General features: G+C 42.3%; 1 protein-coding gene across 1 annotated transcript; it reads right to left on the reverse strand.

The window, feature by feature from the left end:
* Positions 1 to 10,105: 10,105 nt before the first annotated feature.
* Positions 10,106 to 16,514, reverse strand: LOC134450655 (green-sensitive opsin-3-like). Its single transcript, XM_063200545.1, has 6 exons — positions 16,491 to 16,514; positions 13,450 to 13,810; positions 12,928 to 13,096; positions 12,273 to 12,438; positions 10,541 to 10,780; positions 10,106 to 10,304 (listed from the first exon to the last, which is right to left on the reverse strand). Exons 1-6 carry the CDS (start codon positions 16,512 to 16,514, stop codon positions 10,203 to 10,205), a joined length of 1,062 nt encoding a protein of 353 aa, XP_063056615.1. The 3' UTR covers positions 10,106 to 10,202.
* Positions 16,515 to 21,084: the final 4,570 nt, after the last annotated feature.

The following is a 21,084-nucleotide window of genomic DNA, read 5'->3' on the forward strand; positions in this document are numbered from 1 at the left end:
CATCTCTTTGGAGAACGCTTCCCTGCATAGCATAACTAACTCTACTCCCCTCTAATCATGGGTACTAACCTGCACTACACTTCATAGGGCTCCACTATTTTCTGCTCTCTATCTTCTTGTATACTGCTGTACTCTGTGCTGACCCTGCACTCTGTACTTGCTTGGATGTCCTCCTTGTAAGTCGCTTTGGTCCAAAGCGTCTGCTAAATGTAATGTAATGTAGAGTAGAGAGTAGAGAGTAGAGTATCATTTATTGATCCCAGGGGAAAATTAAGGTGTCAAGTAGCATATACACATAGAGTACATAAATACAAAAAGACATTACACACAAGACATTACACACATACTTACACATAAAATAACCATATAGCTCACTGTTACATACATTTAGCCTCTCTCTCTCTCTCTCTCTCTCTCTCTCACACACACACACACACACACACACACACACACGCACGCACGCACGCACGCACGCACACACACACCAAATTATACACATAAAATAACCATATAGCTCAGTTACATACATTTAGCCCAGTGTTTCCCATACATTGAGGAAACTAAGGCGGCCCGCCATAGTTTAAAGTGGAAATGAAGCACTGACAACTATTATCATTTTTTGGCGGCTTATTTATTTTCATAAACGAATGGATGTTCGTTGAACTGCACTTTTAAGTAGTTTTGCTGAAAAATGACATGTTGTTACCGAGTTTCGCCACAAGGGCGCAGCCATGTTCGCCGCCTACGTAACGCGAATGGTAGAACTTGGTGGCTAATGTAGCCTTCCATTCACTTAACGTTAGCGTGTGCTAACTACAGCGCTAACTGACTCTAATCGTGACAGTAAAATTGAAGAAGGACGAGGGGTTCATTTTACATTGTCCCTGGGTTTTCTATGTTATATACCTACTATCAGATGAAAGAGAAATGCCAAGTGTCATTATCACTTTGTGTCAAAAAGCCTTTGCTACGAGCATGGTGGGATAGCTGCAGCCATCCACCCATTGCATCCACCATAGGACAGGAGTCAGGACTGGGGCTGCTCGATCTCATAGGTTTGTAGTGACCCACCGGCACCAATAACGTCTTTTTCCTGCATTGTTGGACGCTAATCTGAAAGCCCATGTCTTTAAGTTGGCTATGTGGTTCAATTCAGTAATAGAAAATAACTTGCAAAATTGGCGGAAGTTTGGAAAGCTTTGTGAAGGGAAGGGACGCAGCCTGTGTGTGTGGCTATCCCATCCCCTCTCTCGTCTCGCTCTCGGAGTTGGAGGAGCTTTGGGGATTTGAAGTTGATGCCACGGGAAATGACACGTTAAACTATCATGGCCTACATTAAGTTATGGCATGCTTAAAGTAGCTGCATCTATTGTAGTAAAATTATGTTATTGAAGTCGCGGATGCATCCTCAAACTGGCTGGAATAGCGTTGTTGCCTTGGATTATTGTTGACTGGATAACACCATAAACGTGGGCACGGAGATGTCAAAGTAGCCTAATTCAGGTGCTTGGAAAATGTTGGCGAAATCATCGGAAGATGAAGGTAGGGAACTGCAACATTGCACGACATCGCACGATTATGAATAGTGATCATGTTGGCTCATACCAAAATGTGTTAGCGTACTTGTCACCTTAGCAAAAAAAAAGCTGCTTGTTTACCTGTGGTTCATGTGATGGGATGTCTTGTCTGCCTTCATGCCTCATATTTGTTCTGTCCCACCCAAACACGTATTCTTGCTTCATTTGGGTTAAGCAAATAAGCTCATAATCAGCCACGCAAGTCCCAAATGTTTAATTCACTACTATCATAACAGCATTAGAATAGGAGACTACCATTCGCGTGACGTCACCCGCTGTTGGCTGGAAACGTTAACAGAAACGTTACGTATTTGTGCTTTATTTTTTTTATTAACCGCTTAAATTCAGACATCAAAAAAATATATATTTGCTGGCTTATCTTACTGGTGTTATAGACCCCTATATTAGGTCACTGCTTCATTTCCACTTTAACTTTGGCCGCCATAGTTTCCGAAAATGTTTAAAAAAAAAAAAATTACTTTTTTTTTTTTTTACGATTTCCGTTTTTGTTAAAAACGATTTGAATTACGATTTCCTTCGCATTTTCCTCCTGGAGTAAATACATCCTATAGAGAAAACCACAAGTGCTTGAAAGACAGAGGGATCAAAAGCCTAGTCAAGTTGTTGTAGTTAACTTGGGTTTGGGAGCAATAAAAAAAAAACCTTGAGAGAAGGGACAGTTGGGATGAGTTTACTAACACTCCCCAGGCTTTGTTTTACAGTTGTAATGAGTTAGGTGACAGGCCTTCATTGACACGGCAGAGGAGACATCGGTCTGCATATAGAAATTAATGTGTAATGAATGTAAATATAAGCATAAATGTGTAATATGTTGTTCAGCCCTTTTAATGGGAGGAATTTGGGAAAAACTGGCCCTGTGACCAGCACCCCTCATGTAGAATGTGTATGCCTATGTGTGTGTGGGGAAAAGGCATAGCCTGCCCTCTTAGACCCTTTTTGTCTATGCGTTAACAATTTCACAGTACTCTTACATTCTTATCTCTGCTCCTATTTTGTTTTATTATTTTTTTCATTACATAGACCCCTGCATGAGGGACGAATGAAACTGTGTTGTAAACAGAAATGATTCACTGCACTGCATTTTTTTTTTTTAATATATAAATGACAATGTACTTCTAATATCATGGGTAAAATGTTATGTAGCCTTATTTCTCAAAATATAAATGGCTGAAATGTAGGCCTAGGCCTATAGTTTCTCCATGCGCCAATGTCATTCTGTACTGCCATTTTGCCATTTTGCATTTGCGTGAATACCCCCCCCCCCCCAAAAAAAAGGCCTGCGTCAAAAGACTCACTCACTCACTCACTCACTCACTCACTCACTCACTCACTCACTCACTCACTCACACACACACACACACACACACACACACACACACACACACACACACACACACACACACCAAATAATAGAGTGTCATGGATGTGTAATGTAAATGTCATGGATGGATATTGACTACTGTGAGTAAAGAGGGGCTTCCCCCAATTTAGCCACTAGTCATGACTGAGCACAAGTTGCCTGACTATCATCAACATTCAAATCTTGTACCGAGATGTTGGTCTAACCAAAAAGATAACGAATAGTGTTTCCCAAATGGCCTGGTTAACTCTCCTCCCTCGGTTTGCTTTTAGTCGAGGCCAGAAAAGGCTGTGCTGAAGTTTAAACCAAATATTTTCTTAGTCCTAATGGAACGTCTCCACTTAAACCACGTCACTGCCTTGAACACGCCTCTACCCAGGGCCGTTGGAGCTGCTCAGAGTTGATTGCTTCCTAACAAAGTGGATGGAGCTCCCGATTTCTCCAGAGCTCAGAAACGATATTCGTGTTCCTCCTGGCCTGACTAGAAGCAAGGATGAAGGTGTTGTGTCACCAGGAGGGCGTGGCTTTGTTAGAGCACAAGGTGGCTTCCAGCCTCCGGGGGTGCATTCATGAACGACGCCATGGGCCTTTTGCAGGTGGGGTCAGACTAGACTGGCTACGCCATCCTATGTACTCCACCCAAAGATTTTGGCTCCGCACATCATCTGGCAAAAGCCTCAACCTCGGTTCTCTTAGTGTTTAGCCAATCAGCAAATATTTGAGAGTGGTGACGCAGAACTCACCCGCAAAGTCTGTTACTGATTGGTTAGGGTAACTATATTCACACTTTCGTTTTGTTATTTGTATGCTTTTGCGACCCTATATCAAAACAGTCATGCTAATAAAGCACAATATGGGTTTTAATTTGAATTCGGAACTCCAAGGAATTTAAATGACAGAGTAAGATCAGACCATCTCCCACCCTCCACGGAGACGCGTTCCTCTTGGCTTTTGCCAGACTGTTTGACGGTGTCAACAGTCGCTTCCGACACCTATGAACAAAGATGAAGGTTCAGAAAACATAGCACACTGCTTACTGTTCTTTTTTCCCCAATACAAAACGCCCTGTTCACTTCAGGAAACAAAATAGGAAAACAAAAGAAAAGTAAGCAGAGTGCAGCGTTTTCTGAACGTTCATCTTTGATCAAGTTTTCCTGTCTTACAGCTGCACAGGACCGGATTAAGAAGGCCCCAGGGCCCCTAGGCTACAGGCTACTGTAGGCCCCCACGGAAGGCAAATTTCGTAACAAAATTGCAGATGGCGTCATTAATAAGATTTAAAACTCCACCTGACACAGCACACGCACACCAAGTTATCAATACCTTGCATCTTCTTACATTTCTGCAATTACATCGATTTTTCCGTCTTTGGCCAACTGGGGGCCCCCTGGCAGGTGAGGGCCCGTCGGCTGCAGCCATAGCTAGCCTGTGCTGAGTGCTTGTGCACAAAGACTCTCTTGAACTCAGACACATTGGACATTTCAATGCATTCAAAGCAGGAATAAGTTGCAGTGGGATAGATGAAGTTTGCTTTTGATGCCAGTGTAAACATTTTTACGGGACGTCAGACAGCTTTTGAACGTGTCTATGCATTGAAAGCAGGCACAAGTTACAGCACATCCAGTGGAATGACATGTTCATTTATGTGGCATAATATAGACATATACTGTATTATATACGTATATACAGCCGTGGCAAAAATTGAGAGACCACTTCAAAATGTTCAGTTTTTTTCTGATTTTGCGAATAGATAGGTGTGTGTGTTTGAGTAAAACATTGTTGTTTCATCCTATAAACTACTGACAACCTTTCCTCTGAATTTTGGAAGAAAACATTGTCATTTAGATCATTTATTTGCAGAAAATCTCAAATGGTCACAATAACTCATAAGATGCAATGTGTCCAAATCCCAAAAAAGCCAAGGAAACAAGATGATATTAACTTTAAAACAACATAACAGTAATGTGTTAACTTCAGAAGAGTTCAGAAATCAATATTTGGTTGAATAAGCCCCATTTGTAGTGACAGCTATCATGTGTTTTGGTATGTGTTCCATTACTCCTTCACATTGTTCTTGGATGACATTATTCCAGGACTGGTGCAAGAATTCAAGTTGCTGAGCTTGTGTTGATGGCTTGTGACCATCTAGCTTCCTCTTGATCACATTCCAGAAGTTTTGAAGGGGGTTCGGGCCTGGAGTTTGGGCTGACCATGCCAGGGTATTGATCTGGTGGTCCTCCATCCACAACTTGATTGGCCAAGCTAAGTGGCTTTAGCATTGTCCTTCTCAAAAAAAAAAACTGTCCTCAGCGTTCAGGGGCGTTGTCAGAACAGAGGGAATCATGTTTGGTTCACTTAAAGGGGACCAGGTGTGAAAACCCTATTAGTCAGTCTACGGATCGATGACCTTCGAGGACCAGCTCCAGTTTGGTGGCAAGGAGTTGTTCTCGTAGTGGGGATCCTTTCGTGGAGGCAGTGTCTCGTCAGTCAGACGTGCAGTTGGCGGATTCGGGAGAACTGAGAATCAGAGAAACAGACAGAGGACATGGGTTAAGCGTGATCAGCCCATTTGCCAATTAAACGTGCCAAATGGCCAAATTGGCTAGACAGGACAATGTTACTAATTACACATGGCCAGTGGAGAGTCAAATTGAAAGCCAATCAGTCTTGATGACTAAATTGGTTTTCCCACTGTCTTCTTGGAACATTGAGTAAGCCAGCAATAAGCCTATAGTCTGTGAATGGATAAGGCGTTGCAAATTGACCTGTTGGCATAATGTAAAATGAGCTATTTAAACAAACACCTCAAGAAGTGCTTCTAAAACAAGTGCCCAATTCCTTAATGGAAATTGGATAAGACCAACGCTAGTAAAGCAAATGTATTAGAAGAATGATTTTTCCCACACATATTTTTAAGAGCAGGGCAGGGCACAAATGGAGTTAGGCCAAAATATAAAATAAACAAATGAATGATTGGAATAGTTCGAAGTGTGGGTAATGCATCTACAATCCATGAAAGTTAAACATTATTGAAGGAATTATGGAAATAAATCAACTTTTTCATGATATTCTGACTGTGTCTGACCTCTCTGAAAACCCTCTCACTGGGAACAGAGGATGGGGGTGGGCTGAGAAATTTTCTGGCCAATCAATGGCTCTCTCAAGTACTGATGTAGCTGTTGTGTGAACAGTTCCTCTTCCTCACCAGTTTCATCTGGGGTTGGTCATCCTTGTGCTCCAAGAAGGTTGGCATACATCTATTCCAACATGTCAGATGGGACCAGCGGCTTCCTCCACTCCTTCTTCCACTAATTCCTCCACCCTTCTCTTTTTTGGGTCTTAGCCTTGGCTTTCTGATGAAGCCCTGTTCTGCTTTGCAGCCTCAGACAGATTGGTATGCTTTTCCTTAAAGGACAAGTGCACTATTTTGAACATTAAGCCCCTTTTCTGAGTTGTCTGCAATGTTTTAGAGTCCCCCTCACCGTTTATTTCATGTTTGCTGCAGTCTGTAATTTGGATTTTGTCTCAACAAGCTTTAGAATGGCTGTCTATGGGCATGTCCAAATCTGTTCTTAAAATCACCTTTCACATTTGTTTTCAAGAATATGCAACTCACCAGTGTTCAGCAGTATTCACTGGTGTTCCTTAACAATATGGCATCTGTGGTGTTTTATGTGTGTTTTATGTAGCAATTTGTAAATTAAGTTTCACTTTCACTTTCTTTCACAAAATGGCAAATAAAAAATGAAAGAAGCCATATTTCGCCTTGACACTTGTTAGGGACTGCTAGTGAACACCCCTAACCACTTTGTGAGCTGTAGACTTTCGAAAACAAATGTTTAAGGTGATTTTAAGAAGGCCATTCTAAAGCTGGTTGAGATAAAATCCAAATCAGCCAAATAACAGAGACTGCAGCAAACAAGAAATAAACGGTGAGGGGGACTCTAAAACATTTCAGATCACTCACAAAATGGCCTTAATGTTCAAAAAAGTGGAGTTCCCCTTTAATCCAGTCCTTTGCACTCCTCAGTGTGGCAGGAGCCAAGGAAGGCATGACCCTTCTAGCGAGGATCTAGCAATTTTGCAAGGAGCAAGCATTTTGCTTTTTCTGCCTTCTCAAATCTGTCCTTCAAGCTGTTCAGCATTGTGTTCCGGAGTGTTGATTCCTCTTGTCTTAGGACCTGTTTTGAAGTGTTTTGATTCCTCTTGTCTTAGGACCTTCAGTTTCCAGCAACATCTTCAGCACTGTGATGCAGAGAATGATGCATGAAATTGTAGAGTCAGATCTATTAGTTTCCAGTGTAGCTTGTTCAAGTGGGCTCAGTGTGGCAATCAAATTATCCACTGATAGCCGAATTATAGCCAATTATCAAATTATACACTTAATAGTGGACTGATAGTCCATGATCTGCTGTCAAGACAGATGAAGACCCAGTGTTGCCGATTTAGCGACTTTTGGCCACCTCTGGCGACAAAAAAAATCATCTAGCGACTTAGCGACTTTCAGGCTCAATCTGGCCGAATCTAGCGACTATTTCGCTTGTCTTGTGAGAAGCAAATCAGTCTCCCTTCCCACAACACCTCACAATGCATGTTCAGTGGGGGGTAGAGAAAGAAGTGACACATGATGCACTACGGCAGAAACGGTTTGAGAGAAAACCCTGAGAAAAGTGGCTTAAAAAGCTTTATTTTGACTCGTATGACACAACCAAGTAGTCTAGATTGATCAGTTTTTCACAGTGGTTTCAACCATATGGTTTTCACAACCGCTGGGTTCCCTCCCTTCCTATACTCAGTTTCCCCATTCATTTTTCCCATTGACTCTCAGATCTGGTCTCACTAATCGCCAAATAGCACCCCGAAGGTGTCAACAAGATGGCGGCGACTGTCCCGTCTCTACCTAAACCCAGCACTTTTAGCGACTTTTTGGTGCATCTAGCGACTTTTTAAAACGTGCATTTTCAGTGACAAATTCATCGTTTTCCCACATAATTCTGACTCTGCGCCGCCGTCAGAAGCGTTTCCCACGGTTACAGTAAGCAGGGCTGCAGATTAGCTCTGAATTCCAAAAAGTAGCTAGCACCGCCCATTTCTACTGTGGACGAAGGCATGTGGGCACGTTTTCTGTAGATCAGCGTGACGTGATGTCATACGTAATGTCATGACATCATCTAGCGACTTTTCAGCAAGCCCGTAGCGACTTCTGATTTTCTTTTGGCAACACTGTCAAGACCATGTTCCCCTGCGTAGGCCACACATTCAGTGCCCACTTCTGCTCCACCATGCTCTCCAGCATATGCAGGCTGGGAGCGTACCTATGGTCCCCGGGTCCCATGTTCCCTTGTCTTCGTATGGGACTGGGTCCTATGTTCCCGCATTGTATCTGACAAGGGGATAAGGCCCAGGATGCTTACGCATGCATATTGCTTGCACCAACGATTGCCATGCGTATTTCATGTCAAGTTTGCGCACAGTGGCAGCCTAACCCTAACCCTAACCCTAGCAACAACCCACGCTCGCCATGCAGCAGCAGTCTACTTGGAAGCAGTGGAGAAAGTATCCCTTCGTTCTACTTGATTTTTCGGTCAAAATAGTTAATGTAGCTCAACACTATCACTGTTGGGAGCAGCTTCAACGACAGGGGGGCCACATTGGAGTTTAAATCGCGCTGGCAGGCTTGTTTTACAAATAGTCACGTTCACTTGGCAGCTGATTAATTTGCTGTTATTAGGCCGTCTGCAACGTATCAATTTAGCAGGCGTTAAATGCACGGATTGACCTACTATTTAACTGTCAAAGGCCCGTACACAAACTGCTCGACATGGCACAAGGTGTTGATAAACTGAAAATATCCCACTTCAGTGACGAGCAAAGTACCCGGATGGCCGTTCATGAGTATGTGTAGCAAATTTGAAGGCGGGTTTTGGATGGAAAACCAATCGGGAGTGCACAGATGCAATGGTTACATGTGTTCTTACCATGGACAGCAACATACTCATACATAACAGTAAAGAACTCCGACGCAAAGTCCTTGCTTGCGCGGAACTCTGCTCTCACGCGCCACAGCTGCTGCATGTCCCATATAAAATTATTTCATAGCGTACCAAGTGCATTTTCCCTGACAATGCGCGTACCGTTCCGTGACCCCCGTATCGACATCGATTCAATATGAAGACATGTACCGACCCAGGCCTACTCTGCTGAGGTGCTCAGCAGTACAAGAAGCAGTAGCTATGGTGTGTCAGGGGATTTATAGTCGCCACCAGTAGGAGGGCCTTGAGGTGACTGACACACTGACATTCGACTTGATTGAGTAGCCTAATTTTAGATTCCGGAATGTCTGCATCAAGTCAAGTCAAGTTTATTGTCAATTTCTTTACATGCACTGGTCATACAAAGAATTTGAAATTGCGTTTCTTGCTCTCCCATGCAGACATAGACTAATTCTAGGTAAGGACATAGACAGTATAGACATAGACAGTACTCATACATGGACATAGACAGTATGGACGTGCGCATGCAGACAGCAATGCATTCTGGATGAAAATGTTACATGATGATTAGATTTTTTGTCCAACTCAAGCGCGGTGTGAGCTCATCGTCTCGTGTACATTTGTGGTTGACTTTAAATGCAGTGTCTAATACCACCCACATCATGACAACATGTTCTCACTCACGTGCTTCATCAACATTTATCGACGGCAGCAAAATCAATCACCCGTAATATTTTTTGATTAAGATGTTTTGTGGATCGGCACAGCTGATAGGATTTCCCACAGTAATAGGTGTGGTCTCTACTTAGGGAACCGGTGTTATAATAGTAACCCAGACGTTATATTTCATATGTCACACACACACAATACATTGTTTTGCAACGGCTTTCCGACAATCACAATTGATATTTTAATTGAATACACCAACAAGCAATTGAATGCAGAAATTTATTTCACTTTTTTTTTGATTTTCATATTTGCATGATAAACTTCTCTATTGACAGTAATAAACAACAACAACAAAAAAACAATGCAGTCAAATATACAGTGAAAAGAGACATCATGGATGCTTTGAGAAAGTACAGTAATTGGTGGTGGTGAGACTTAAGTCCAAATTGCAATTAAGTCCACAGGACCCATTGTAGTGACAGAGAACCCGAATAAAAGTTGTTGATTCACCTTTTAAAAAAATATTTGTAAACCTTGTAATATTTATTCAGAGACACAGATTCGTTTGCGCAAATGTGACACTTAGGCTGGAGATACTGAGGAGACTTCTGTCTTGCTTGTTGACACTGATGTCTCATCTTCTGGAGCCTTGCCAAAGACCGTCGCCATCATGCACCCACGGAACTAGAGTACAGACAGGGAGAGAAGAATTTGAAATGCTTTAAGAGACATGCTTTTGTTTGTAAATGCTAATGTCATATAGGTGGGAGAACACTTGAATTTAAAACATTCTATGAGTATCATATTATCACATCCCTGCCCTGACAACTCTCAAGATGGAATGACATCTTACATGGTGGATCTTTAAATATCTTCAAATAACTTTCCACACTCTAAAAAAGTACTTTAGTGTGACTTGCCTGTTTGTTCATTAGAATGTAGATGACGGGATTGAACAAGGCTGATGATTTGGAGAAGAAAGCGGGAATAGCCATGGACTGTGCCGTAAAAGCGGCTCCCTTGTTAAAGAAAATCCAGGCAGCAAAGCTGGCGTAGGGGGTCCAGGCAACCAGGAAGCCCAGCACCATCAGGACGCACATGCGTGTCACTTCCCTCTCGGCCTTCTGGGTGGATTCTGAGTCCTGCTGCTGAGCTGCCGCCTGTTGCAAACAGTACAATAGTAGGAAGTGATTAGCATCGAGAGAACGCAAACATTTCACAACAGAGAACACAAACATTCAAACCCGTGCAACTACGGTAAGTCATTTAGCTTTTAGTTGGTTTCGAATCATCGTTAAAAAGCAGACAAATATTACTGTACATGAACACTGGCGCCTGTTGGAAACAGTACGACAGTAGGAAGTGATTAGCATCGAGAGAACGCAAACATTTCACAACAGAGAACACAAACATTCAAACCCGTGCAACTACGGTAAGTCATTTAGCTTTTAGTTGGTTTCGAATCATCGTTAAAAAGCAGACAAATATTACTGTACATGAACACTGGCGCCTGTTGGAAACAGTACGACAGTAGGAAGTGATTAGCATCGAGAGAACGCAAACATTTCACAACAGAGAACACAAACATTCAAACCCGTGCAACTACGGCAAGTCATTTTGCTTTTAGTTGGTTACGAATCATCGATAAAAAGCAGACTAATGTTATTGTGCATGAACATAACATGCCAGATTACTGTTGCATTGCCTAATCCTCTCCAAATCTCTCCTCATTAAACGGGCTCCAGGTAGGATTAAAATTTGAATTAATCACTGTCCAGAGTCAGCCGATGGTTATGCGATTCATTAGTGAGTGAATGATGACTCTCGCCACCGCTTCCACGGTCCGTGTAAGTGAATTGTAAAGATTTGGATTCATATCGTAAGACCACTTGTTTTCGGCACACAGCAAAAGTAATGTAAGGTTTTGTGCGAAACTAGGTAGAACACTACAACGGCCTTCGACATGAATTGAGGCTGAAGTCAGGTAGCTAAACTGTGGCTAAAGTAGCTGAGCATGTCAGATGCATCAGAAATAATTACTAGTGATGGGAGTTTCGGCTCTTTTCTGAGATGAGGTTCTTTTGGCTCTTCTTACTAAGAAGAGCCAGCGTTTCGGCTCCCAGTAAGGCAGCTGTTCCTGGGGTCCTGTGTTCCTAAAAAAGGGTTCTATGTTCCCTCGTATCTAACCTTCCTAAGCCCAAGCAATTGCCCAAAATTTGGCCAAACAAATTGAGAAAAAATGTTTTCAAATCGTAGGCTCTGTGGGAATTGCAGAGCATATGCGCAACAAGAGGGAGCGGGAGAGACAGTGAGGCATTGGAAGACCACACAAAAAAATAAATAATAATAATTCAGTTCCCAAAACGGCTCCCATTGTGGAGCCAGCTCCTGATGATCAATTCAAAGAGTCGGCTCTTAGAACCAGCTCGAGGTACAGCATATGGGTGATGAGAGTGAAATGGCAGAGGGGATCGGAAGACTGGTTTGATCTGTCCATAGATCCTAATCAAAATGAATTACTTCTCAGGCCCCATTATGTGACTGAAAAAGGTGGAGACAAAAAGATATGCCTTACTCTGTCCAAGCGAATGAAATACACATACAGACATTTCAAAGAAACAAAAACAAAAAGCTGTCACAAAAAAATCATACCGCTTTCACTGTGAGGACAAGGCTTCCGTAAGTGAAGAAGATAATGAAGACAGGGACACAGAAGTGGCATGAGAACATGTACATGACGTAGGACTCGTTATTGAAGTCAGGGTTGAGGGTGTAGTAATCGGGCCCACAGGAGCACTGCATTCCCTCAGGGATGTACCTGTATTACGAATAAAGATGCAAAAACACTTACTTTCAAAATGACAGAAATCTAAAAAAAAACCCACAAAAAAACAAATTCCACACCAGCTGTCCCTCTGTGATTAATATAAATACATACAAATGGGATCTTTCTTTAACTGCTCTACACCATTGCCTATGACATGATAAAAACAAAGATTTAACACATACAATACACATTCACCCATATCATACATGACATAACAATAGGCAGGACAGGACAAACTATTCAGCTGAACTGTTGAATAGTTTGTCCTGCCCTGCCTATTGTTATATCATGTCTTTTATGGGTGAATGTGTATTGTATGTGTTAAATCTTTGTTTTTATCATGGCATAGGCAATACAACTTGCCTGGTGTGTACCTTACCTGCTGACAAAAAAAAACCCATTGGGGACAATAAAGTTTCTAACTAACTAAACCATTCATGCAAAGTTCAAAGCCATCTTAGTCACAGATATGAGCGGTACCTGGACCAGCCGAAGAGTGGTGGGGCAGCGCAGCTCAGAGCCATGATCCACGTAAATGCCACTCCAGCTCCAGCGTGAGCGGTTCCAAACTTGAAGCTTCCCATGGGCTTGCAGACGACAATGTACCTCTCAATAGCCAGCACGACCAGTGACCACAGAGAAACTTGGCCTAAACAGGGGGCAGAGAATATATTGGGGATCTTAGTGTAAATGTAGTGTGTAAAGTTTATTCAAGTTCAAGTTTATTATAGCCAAATCAACAGTATAACACACAGTTGCTAGGAACGTCTTTTGGTTTGCTCACAATTTTAACAATACAAATACACATAGCTAAGACAAAAGACAAGAACACAAGAGGGGCCATAAATAAACAGGGAATTACACATACAAAAAAATATACATTGAAAAGTGCAATAAGGCATAATACAGTACACAGTGCAAGGTAGGCAAGATAATGCATCATACAGCATTTGCGTAATATCACCGTTCTGTAGAAATTGCTGAGACAAATATTCGTCCTACCTCCAAGAGTAGCCATGAAACCTTCAATAGCACAACCCATGGGCCCAAAAACGAAGTATCCATTAAGAGCCGAAGTGATTGTGATGGTGAAGCCGAAGAGCACCATGATCATGCCAGCCACGGCCAGGTTGACCAAAATAAAATTGAGAGGTTGACGGAGCTTTTTGTGAAGCGCTGTCACCGCGAGTGTCAGCCCGTTGATCGGGAATCCAAAGCAAATCAAGCAAAACATGTAAAAGGCAAGAAGGTAGAACTGCCATGGGGCAGCCAGGTAGTACTGCGGATATTCGAAAGGACTCCTGACAAGCCCCGAGAAGTTGTTCATGGGGATGTAGAAGTTGGATCCCTCCGTGCCGTTCATCTTGCTGAGATTAGTTGAGTCAGGAAACAGGAGAAAATATGTCAACGAGTGGACCTGACAGATGCGATCCGCAGCTCCCCTGTCTGTCTGTGTGTGGATGCGGGTTAAATACTCTCTGGAGGAGACTTACAAGAGATTAACGAAAGTTTGCAAAATAAGAAGGTAAAGATTAGAAAGATTTACACAGGGCATCATAGGACACCTTCCATTCTTAAGCAGGTATAAGTTGCATCCGGTGTCATAGATCTAGGCTATTTAATCTTTGAGGAGTAAGGGGTTTGCATGCGGTGATGTGCATTTGTGTCAGTGGCCACATTCAATTCACTGGAGGGTAACACTTTAGAATAATTCTCTATTCACAGCTTTATAAACACTTCAATAACATTTAATAACAATTAACATTTAACAAAACATTTACAAATGTTTGTAAATGAGTAATAACCAAACTATGACTGCACAGTGGAGAGGGAATCAACTTCTACTGTGTGAGTTTTATGTGGTTTCATGCCCTCTGGTCTTTGGAGGAGAAACTAATAGGACCGCTGTGACTGCACTGTGTCTGCTGTGTTAGCATAGTAGCCTATTTCTTGCTGTAGAGATAATTATGATCTATAGCACTTCGCTTCATATTCACTTCTGTACTTGTTTCATATACTGTTGCCCATTTATAAACATTTGTAAACATTTTGTTGATAATTAGTTCATTATTTATAAAGTGTTCATAAAGCTGTGAATAGGACGTTATTCCAGTGTTACCTACTGGAGTGTATGGTCTGTCAACTGCCCGGACCCACTACCACCATCATTGCTTCTGTTTACTGCCCACCTAAGTCACAGAAAGATTTCTTTAACCCTTGTGTTGTGTTAAATGACTGAGCTACTATTCTCACTCATCTCTCCACCCTCTCTCCTAATATTATTCTGTTAGGGGACTTCAATATCCACATAGACAATTCCCATCGCCCTCTGGCCAGTGACTTTTCCTCTTATCATGATAGCAATTCCATTCCAGCAGTTTATTGATTTCCCCACCCATACTGAAGTAGTCTGATTATCATCGACTTTCAAATCTCTTCGAGACTTGGTCTGACCAAGAGCATAACAATTAAAATTTCTCAAACAGCATTTCCCAAACGGCTTCCCTTGGTTTGCTAATGACTGTTTGCTTCCCAACAAAGTGGGAGGAGTTCCTGATTTTGCGGGAACTCAGAAAGTACTTGCATTGCTCTTGACCTGACTGGAAACAACGCTGAAGCTGTTGCGTCACTATAGGAGGGCACGGCCTGGCTATACTAAAGGTCATACACTGGACTTAATCGGTTGCTCTGGTCTCTCCCCTTCCAACTGCACATACCAGACAACTTCCTTGTCTCCTTTAATGGTGCTTGCACACCACGAGAACGGCACGTCCACTTAACGTGTCCGGTATCAGTCCGAAAGGGTTAGAATACATGAAAAGAGATCATGACTTGTACACAGGAGCACGGTGTAAGCGCGGCACATGTCCGGCCCCACGGCAGACCGGACATGTCCGTGATGCTCCATGAAAATAGAACTCGAGTCTATTTTCCTGCACAGACGTCCGCGTTCAATGAGCGGCTTCCATTGAAAATAAATAGCTGCTGCCCATGGATAGAACGTGGACGCTGACTGTGCAGTGTGAAAGGCAGACTGCGACACGTTAAGACAGGGGTCCCCAAACTAAGGCCCGGAGGCCGGATGCGGCCCGCCACGCCCCTTTGACCTGCCCTCCACCTCTCTGCACCTCACCATTTGAACTGGCGCAAAGAAGCAATCCTCAAAGAAAGAAAATAATGATAAAATATTAAATATATATATATTTTTTTTATCAACAGGCCTTCCTACAGTTTAATTTTCACTAACCTAGTGTGAATCACCAGAAATGTATTGTCTTGACAGTTTCTAATCTCCCTGTAATATAACAGGTCTACCATTTCCATTATATTTTTCTAACCTTTCCTTGCTATTTTTCATCAAGACCTCTTTCCTTATCTCTTTCCGTAATATTAAGGACATTAACATTGATGCACTTTCTGCCTCCATTGGAAAGATTCTGATTCCTGATAATATCCCCTCCCCAGATTAACTAGTCCTTTCATATCATAACAATGGTCTTCATAACATCCTAAATTACATAGTTAAAACTCGGGTCTGTCCCCTTTTCACAAACTGCCCCCTGGTACACCCTTCAACTCCGGACCATGAAATCCAAAGGTCGTCAACTTGAGCATCTGTACCAGAACAATGGTCTCAATGTTCACAAAGAAATGTACCAAGCCCACACTTCAAGGACTCTATCACTCAAAGGTAGCTCCAAAAACCTGTTGTCTGTGCTCAACAAAATCCTCAAACCACCTGACTCTCTCCCTCCCCACCTGTACTCAACTTATAATTGCAATGCATTCTTTATTGAAAAAGGAAAAATTCACATCATCCACCAACATCTCAACTGCAGCCCCCCTTTTCCCTCCTCCATTGACCGCTTCCCCCGCCAACAGCTGTTTTCTAGCTTCTAGCTCCCAGACCCCCCTGAGATATCTGGGGTATGTTTCTCGAAAGCATAGTTGCTATCCAGTTAGCAAATTGGGAAGTTGGCAAATGGCATTGTAAACAAAAAAGTAGATAACATAGTTATCAACTGTGGTTTTGAGAAATGCACCTCTGATCTCATCTGGAAGCCCATGCCCTCCACCTGTCAGCTTGATCCCCTCGCTACAACCCTTGTCAAATCCTGCCTCCCCCCTCTCCTCCCTATCATTTCTGCTATTCAGTGTTGCCAAAAAAATCAGCCAAAGTTGCTATTGGCTCGCTGAGAAGTCACTAGAAGTCGCTAGATGATGTCATGACGTTTACGTATGACTTCACAGCGTCACGCACGACACGCTGAGCCCTAGAAAATGTGCCCACATGCCTTCGTTCACAGTACAAATGGGCAGTGCCTAGCTACTGTTTGGAGATCTGACCTACTCTGCAGCCCTGCTTAACCGTGGGAAACGCTTCTGACGGCAGCTCAGAGTTTCAGTTATGTTGAAAAACATTTTTTCATTGAAAATGTGCGTTTTAGTCACCAGATGCACCAAAAAGTCAATTAAGTCGCTAGATTATGTTTTTAGTCGCCAGGGACGTGAAAAAGTTGCTAAATCTAGCGACAAAGTCGCTAAATTGGCAACACTGCTGCCATCACCCACTCTTCACTCATCACTGGTTCTATTCCCTCTCTTTTCAAAGTTGCTGCTGTCATCCCAATACTGGGCTCTGATCGGTTCCGTTGCTCTCGACAGCTCCAGTTCTGCGTATTGTTGCGTCAAGTATCCATGTGGTCCCCCTCAGACATCTCTTCATGAAAGAGTTTCAGCTGTGGGTACGTGCCCTGCACCTCTGCCCGATCCACCATAGATCCTGTATGGTGACGGTACTTGACGGCTGCCTTCACTAAATAGTTTTACCAGATTAATTTATGAATGTAGGGCTTATTTGGTTTTTGTTTTTGTTTTGTTTTTAAACTTGATTTGCCTCTAGGATGCACCTGAAAGAGTAAATGAATTACTCATTACTCTCATTACTCTGTCTCTGTCTGTCCTTCATTCAGTGAAAAGAAACCTTTCCAATTGAATTACCAAACTAATGAACTTAAGCGTGATCAGCCCATTTCCTAATTAAACCTGGTGCTACTGTAACCTCCAAATGGTCAAAATGGCTAGACAGGACAATGTTGCTAATTACTAATTACCAATTCAACTGCTTTAGTAAAAGAGCTCGTGACCCCTTTGTGCCAAGCCTCTGTTATACCCTAAAATGGTAATGGCCAAGTCATAATCTGTTAGGCCTACTTGAGATGCTCACTAAAGTAATATCGCTGTTGTCATGATGTAGTTGAGCCTTTTCAGTAATGAGAGAGTGGGCGCTGGCGGGACCCCCTCCATTAAGAGGTGACAGCAATCCTGCCATACGTGTGTCTTAACATGACACTTATGTTTTGCAAGCTTGTTTTATGCAGCATTGACGAGCAGTTCATAGTTTCAGTCTGACATCAGACATGGCAGGTGGAGAGTCAAATTGAAAGCCAATCAGCCTTGATGACTAAATTGGTTTTCCCACTGTCTTCTTGGGACATTGAGTAAGCCAACAATAAGCCTATAGTCTGTAAATGGATAAGGCTTTGCAAATTGACCTACCTGTAATTGTACAATGCAAATTGAACTATTTAAACAAACGCCTCAAGAAGTGCTTCTAAACAAGTGCTCAATTCCGTAGCTCCTTAACCCTCTAGCTACCATAACGGCCGTGAACGTCCGGCTGGATCTGTACCAGAGCGGCCGCGGCCGGCCGGAATATTTTAACATGAAAATACGGCTGAACGGCCGTCATCATGCAGTTTTTCCAGCTTTCAAACACTTTAGCTCAATATTACAGACCCTCCTCGATATACTTTAAGTATAAAAACTATATGTTTATACACTCGCCTCCAAAAGAGTTGTCGCCTACCCATCTGTTTGGAATAACAGCTAATAACCTGACTTTCAATTAATCACTTGGCTTCAGAAGTCACTCATATGAAAGCTACAACCCTCTCGAATGAAAGTGTATGTACAAAAATAAATTTCATGCACCAAAGAAAGATTGACGCTTTAATGAACACAGACAGGGCAGATTTTGACAAGACAAAAGTTTTGTCGCCTATCGAACATAATGTGAAAATGAGCAGATAAGTCACTTCAAAACACTTCAAATACGCAGATCGGGTGTCATGCTTAATCACTGGTTCACTCACACCTCTCCAGAAAATCAACTTTGGCCTTAGGTGTATGTTTAGGGTCATTGTAATCTTGGAAAGCAACACAATGAAAATCAATGGAGTTCAATGAGAGATGGTGACATATTTGCTATTCGTAGAGCAATACATTTTTAACTTCATGATGTAATCAATGATAAAAGCCCTCACACACCAGCAGCATGCATGCAGCTCCACATAAGAGCTGTATCCCTCCCTCCCAACATAACTTTTGTCTTGTGAAAATCTGCCCTGTCTGTGTTCAATAAAGGGTCAATCTGTCTTTGGTGCATGAAATATATTTTTGTGCATACATTTTCATTCGGGAGGGTTGTAGCTTTCATATGAGTGACGTCTGAAGCCAAGTGATTAATTGAAAGTCAGGTTATTAGCTGTTATTCCAAACAGATGGATAGGCGACAACTCTTTTGGAGGCGAGTGTATTATATTATTTTTCAGTATTTTAGATTTTATTACGAGATGCGCCGCTTTATGCGATTTGGCAATCTGCCGTCAATTCAAATGACGGCCGTCCGAGATTGGATGGCTACAAACACAACCATTCTGTTTCTACAACCAATATACACTAAATATGAAAACTTCCAACCCTCTTCGATCTATTTTCGTGGTCAACAGCACATGTTTATGACTATTTAGGCTATTTTTAGATCATGTTGTTTTATTAGGCTTATGAGATGGTGTTCAACTGTGATGAGTTCTGCCATGGTCCTAAATAGCAAACACAACTGTCCAGCCGATGTCTACTAGCCTCGCGAGCCATCCTACGTACTTCCGCCAAAGGATTGGCTCCACTACTGTAGTCTGGCCGTGCTTCTCTGTGGAGTGCCTGGAGCAGTAGAATTTTGATCGCAACGCCCCCCCAGAAAACAGCCAATAATCGAATACGCCCCCCACGTGGGGGCAAAAAGGGGAGGACGCTCGTGACGATGACGTACACATCTGCGCCAGAGCCATTGGTCTGCGCTATGTTGTTGTTGAGTAACTGCCAGCGATTGGGTGAGAGGTGTCCAATAATTTCAAACCATAACTGAATGCAAGCTTCCTGCTTCCTACAATTGCTTCAGAGCAAACAAATGCCAGACCATGAATACGAAATGAAATGGTAGTATTATGGGATGGTCAGGACCAGGCTAGATGTCTACACGCTACATATTAAAAATGTAAACTGTCTTCGATGTGTTTTCAGAGTCAAACCATATGTTGGTATCCAACTACCTTAGTTTCCTGGAACAACGAACAGCGACAGCTCTGCGTAACACAGGCGCATCGTTTGAAGGAAGCGCAGCATGAGGCTACTCATTTTGCGTGTCAGCTTTGGCAAAGCAGTCAAGGACTGTTACTACTCCACGTTGTCCTTCATGAAAATGTGCGTGAAGACGTTGAGTTGAATGCTAACTTCCAATAATAGCCTACCAACGTGGTGTTTGTAGCACTTCAATTCCGTGTTAGTCGGTGATGCCTGGCGCGTCTTACCTGTGCCAAATTGGGAGAAAACTTCCTTAGAGCTCCATTCATGTCCTGTCTGCTATCGCGGACACTTCTACGGTTATCCTTACACGTCTTTGGCATGGTTTAGTTCAACCATTATTAGCTAGTGTAGTCCATTACAGTTATACCGCTTGAAAACAGGACTTTTGGGTGAACGACATTTGTTGTCGTCACATGTTCATTGTTCAACTTTGACCCTGGATGGATGGATGGATAGACGGAAGGATAGATAGATAGATGGATAGAGAGATCGATAGATAGATAGATAGGCCCAAATGTATAGATATATAGATAGATAGGCCTAGATAATATCGGATTTTATCACATTTTTATCATTTAATCCACATCAAAGGCACTCTATGGGAATACTGAACAATTAATTATCCATAAATGATATACCATTTGAAAGTGTGTTTTCTCTACTTTAATATGAAAGTAACTTGTAATTGACACTTTTCATTTCTTTTCAAGTTATTTGACATTATTTAGAATATGACCAAAATGTCGATTTTTCCTTAGAATTCCTGGTAGAATTCCGACCTATTCAAAAAAAATTCTGGTAGCTAGAGGGTTAATGCATGCTGTACCTCCTGTGGCACGGTGTAATAGACATTGAAAGTTAATTACTATTGTACTACACTACTATGACAGTGCACGGGACCTTTAGTAATACATTACGACTTGGTCATTGCCATTCTGGTAACAGCTCATTTATAATGCTGTGTCTTAAGGGGTTTTAATGGAGATTGGTTAAAACCAACCTTAGTAAAGTAAACGTATTTGTAGAAGAATGATTTTTCCCACACACATTTTTAAGAGCAGTCCATGAATGGAGTTGAGGTATGTGGCCAGAGTTAGCCCTCAGCATCATGTTTTAACATTATTTAAGCCATTTTACACCGGATTTCTCCTATAAGGGGGGCTGTCCAAGCATTTGGTGTTGCATGTTTCCGATATTTGACCATTGAGTAGC

Source organism: Engraulis encrasicolus, chromosome 1 (assembly GCF_034702125.1).
Source record: "Engraulis encrasicolus isolate BLACKSEA-1 chromosome 1, IST_EnEncr_1.0, whole genome shotgun sequence".
In the NCBI taxonomy this organism is placed as follows: Eukaryota; Metazoa; Chordata; class Actinopteri; order Clupeiformes; family Engraulidae; genus Engraulis; species Engraulis encrasicolus.

Coding starts and splice junctions, on each gene's coding strand:
- LOC134450655 (XM_063200545.1), bottom strand. CDS start 16,514: ATGGGCTTCCAGATGAGATCAGAG. Junction 13,097..13,449: donor TTTCATGGCTACTCTTGGAG/GTAGGACGAATA, acceptor CCCCCTGTTTAG/GCCAAGTTTCTCTGTGGTCA. Junction 10,305..10,540: donor ACATTCTAATGAACAAACAG/GCAAGTCACACT, acceptor TCTGTACTCTAG/TTCCGTGGGTGCATGATGGC.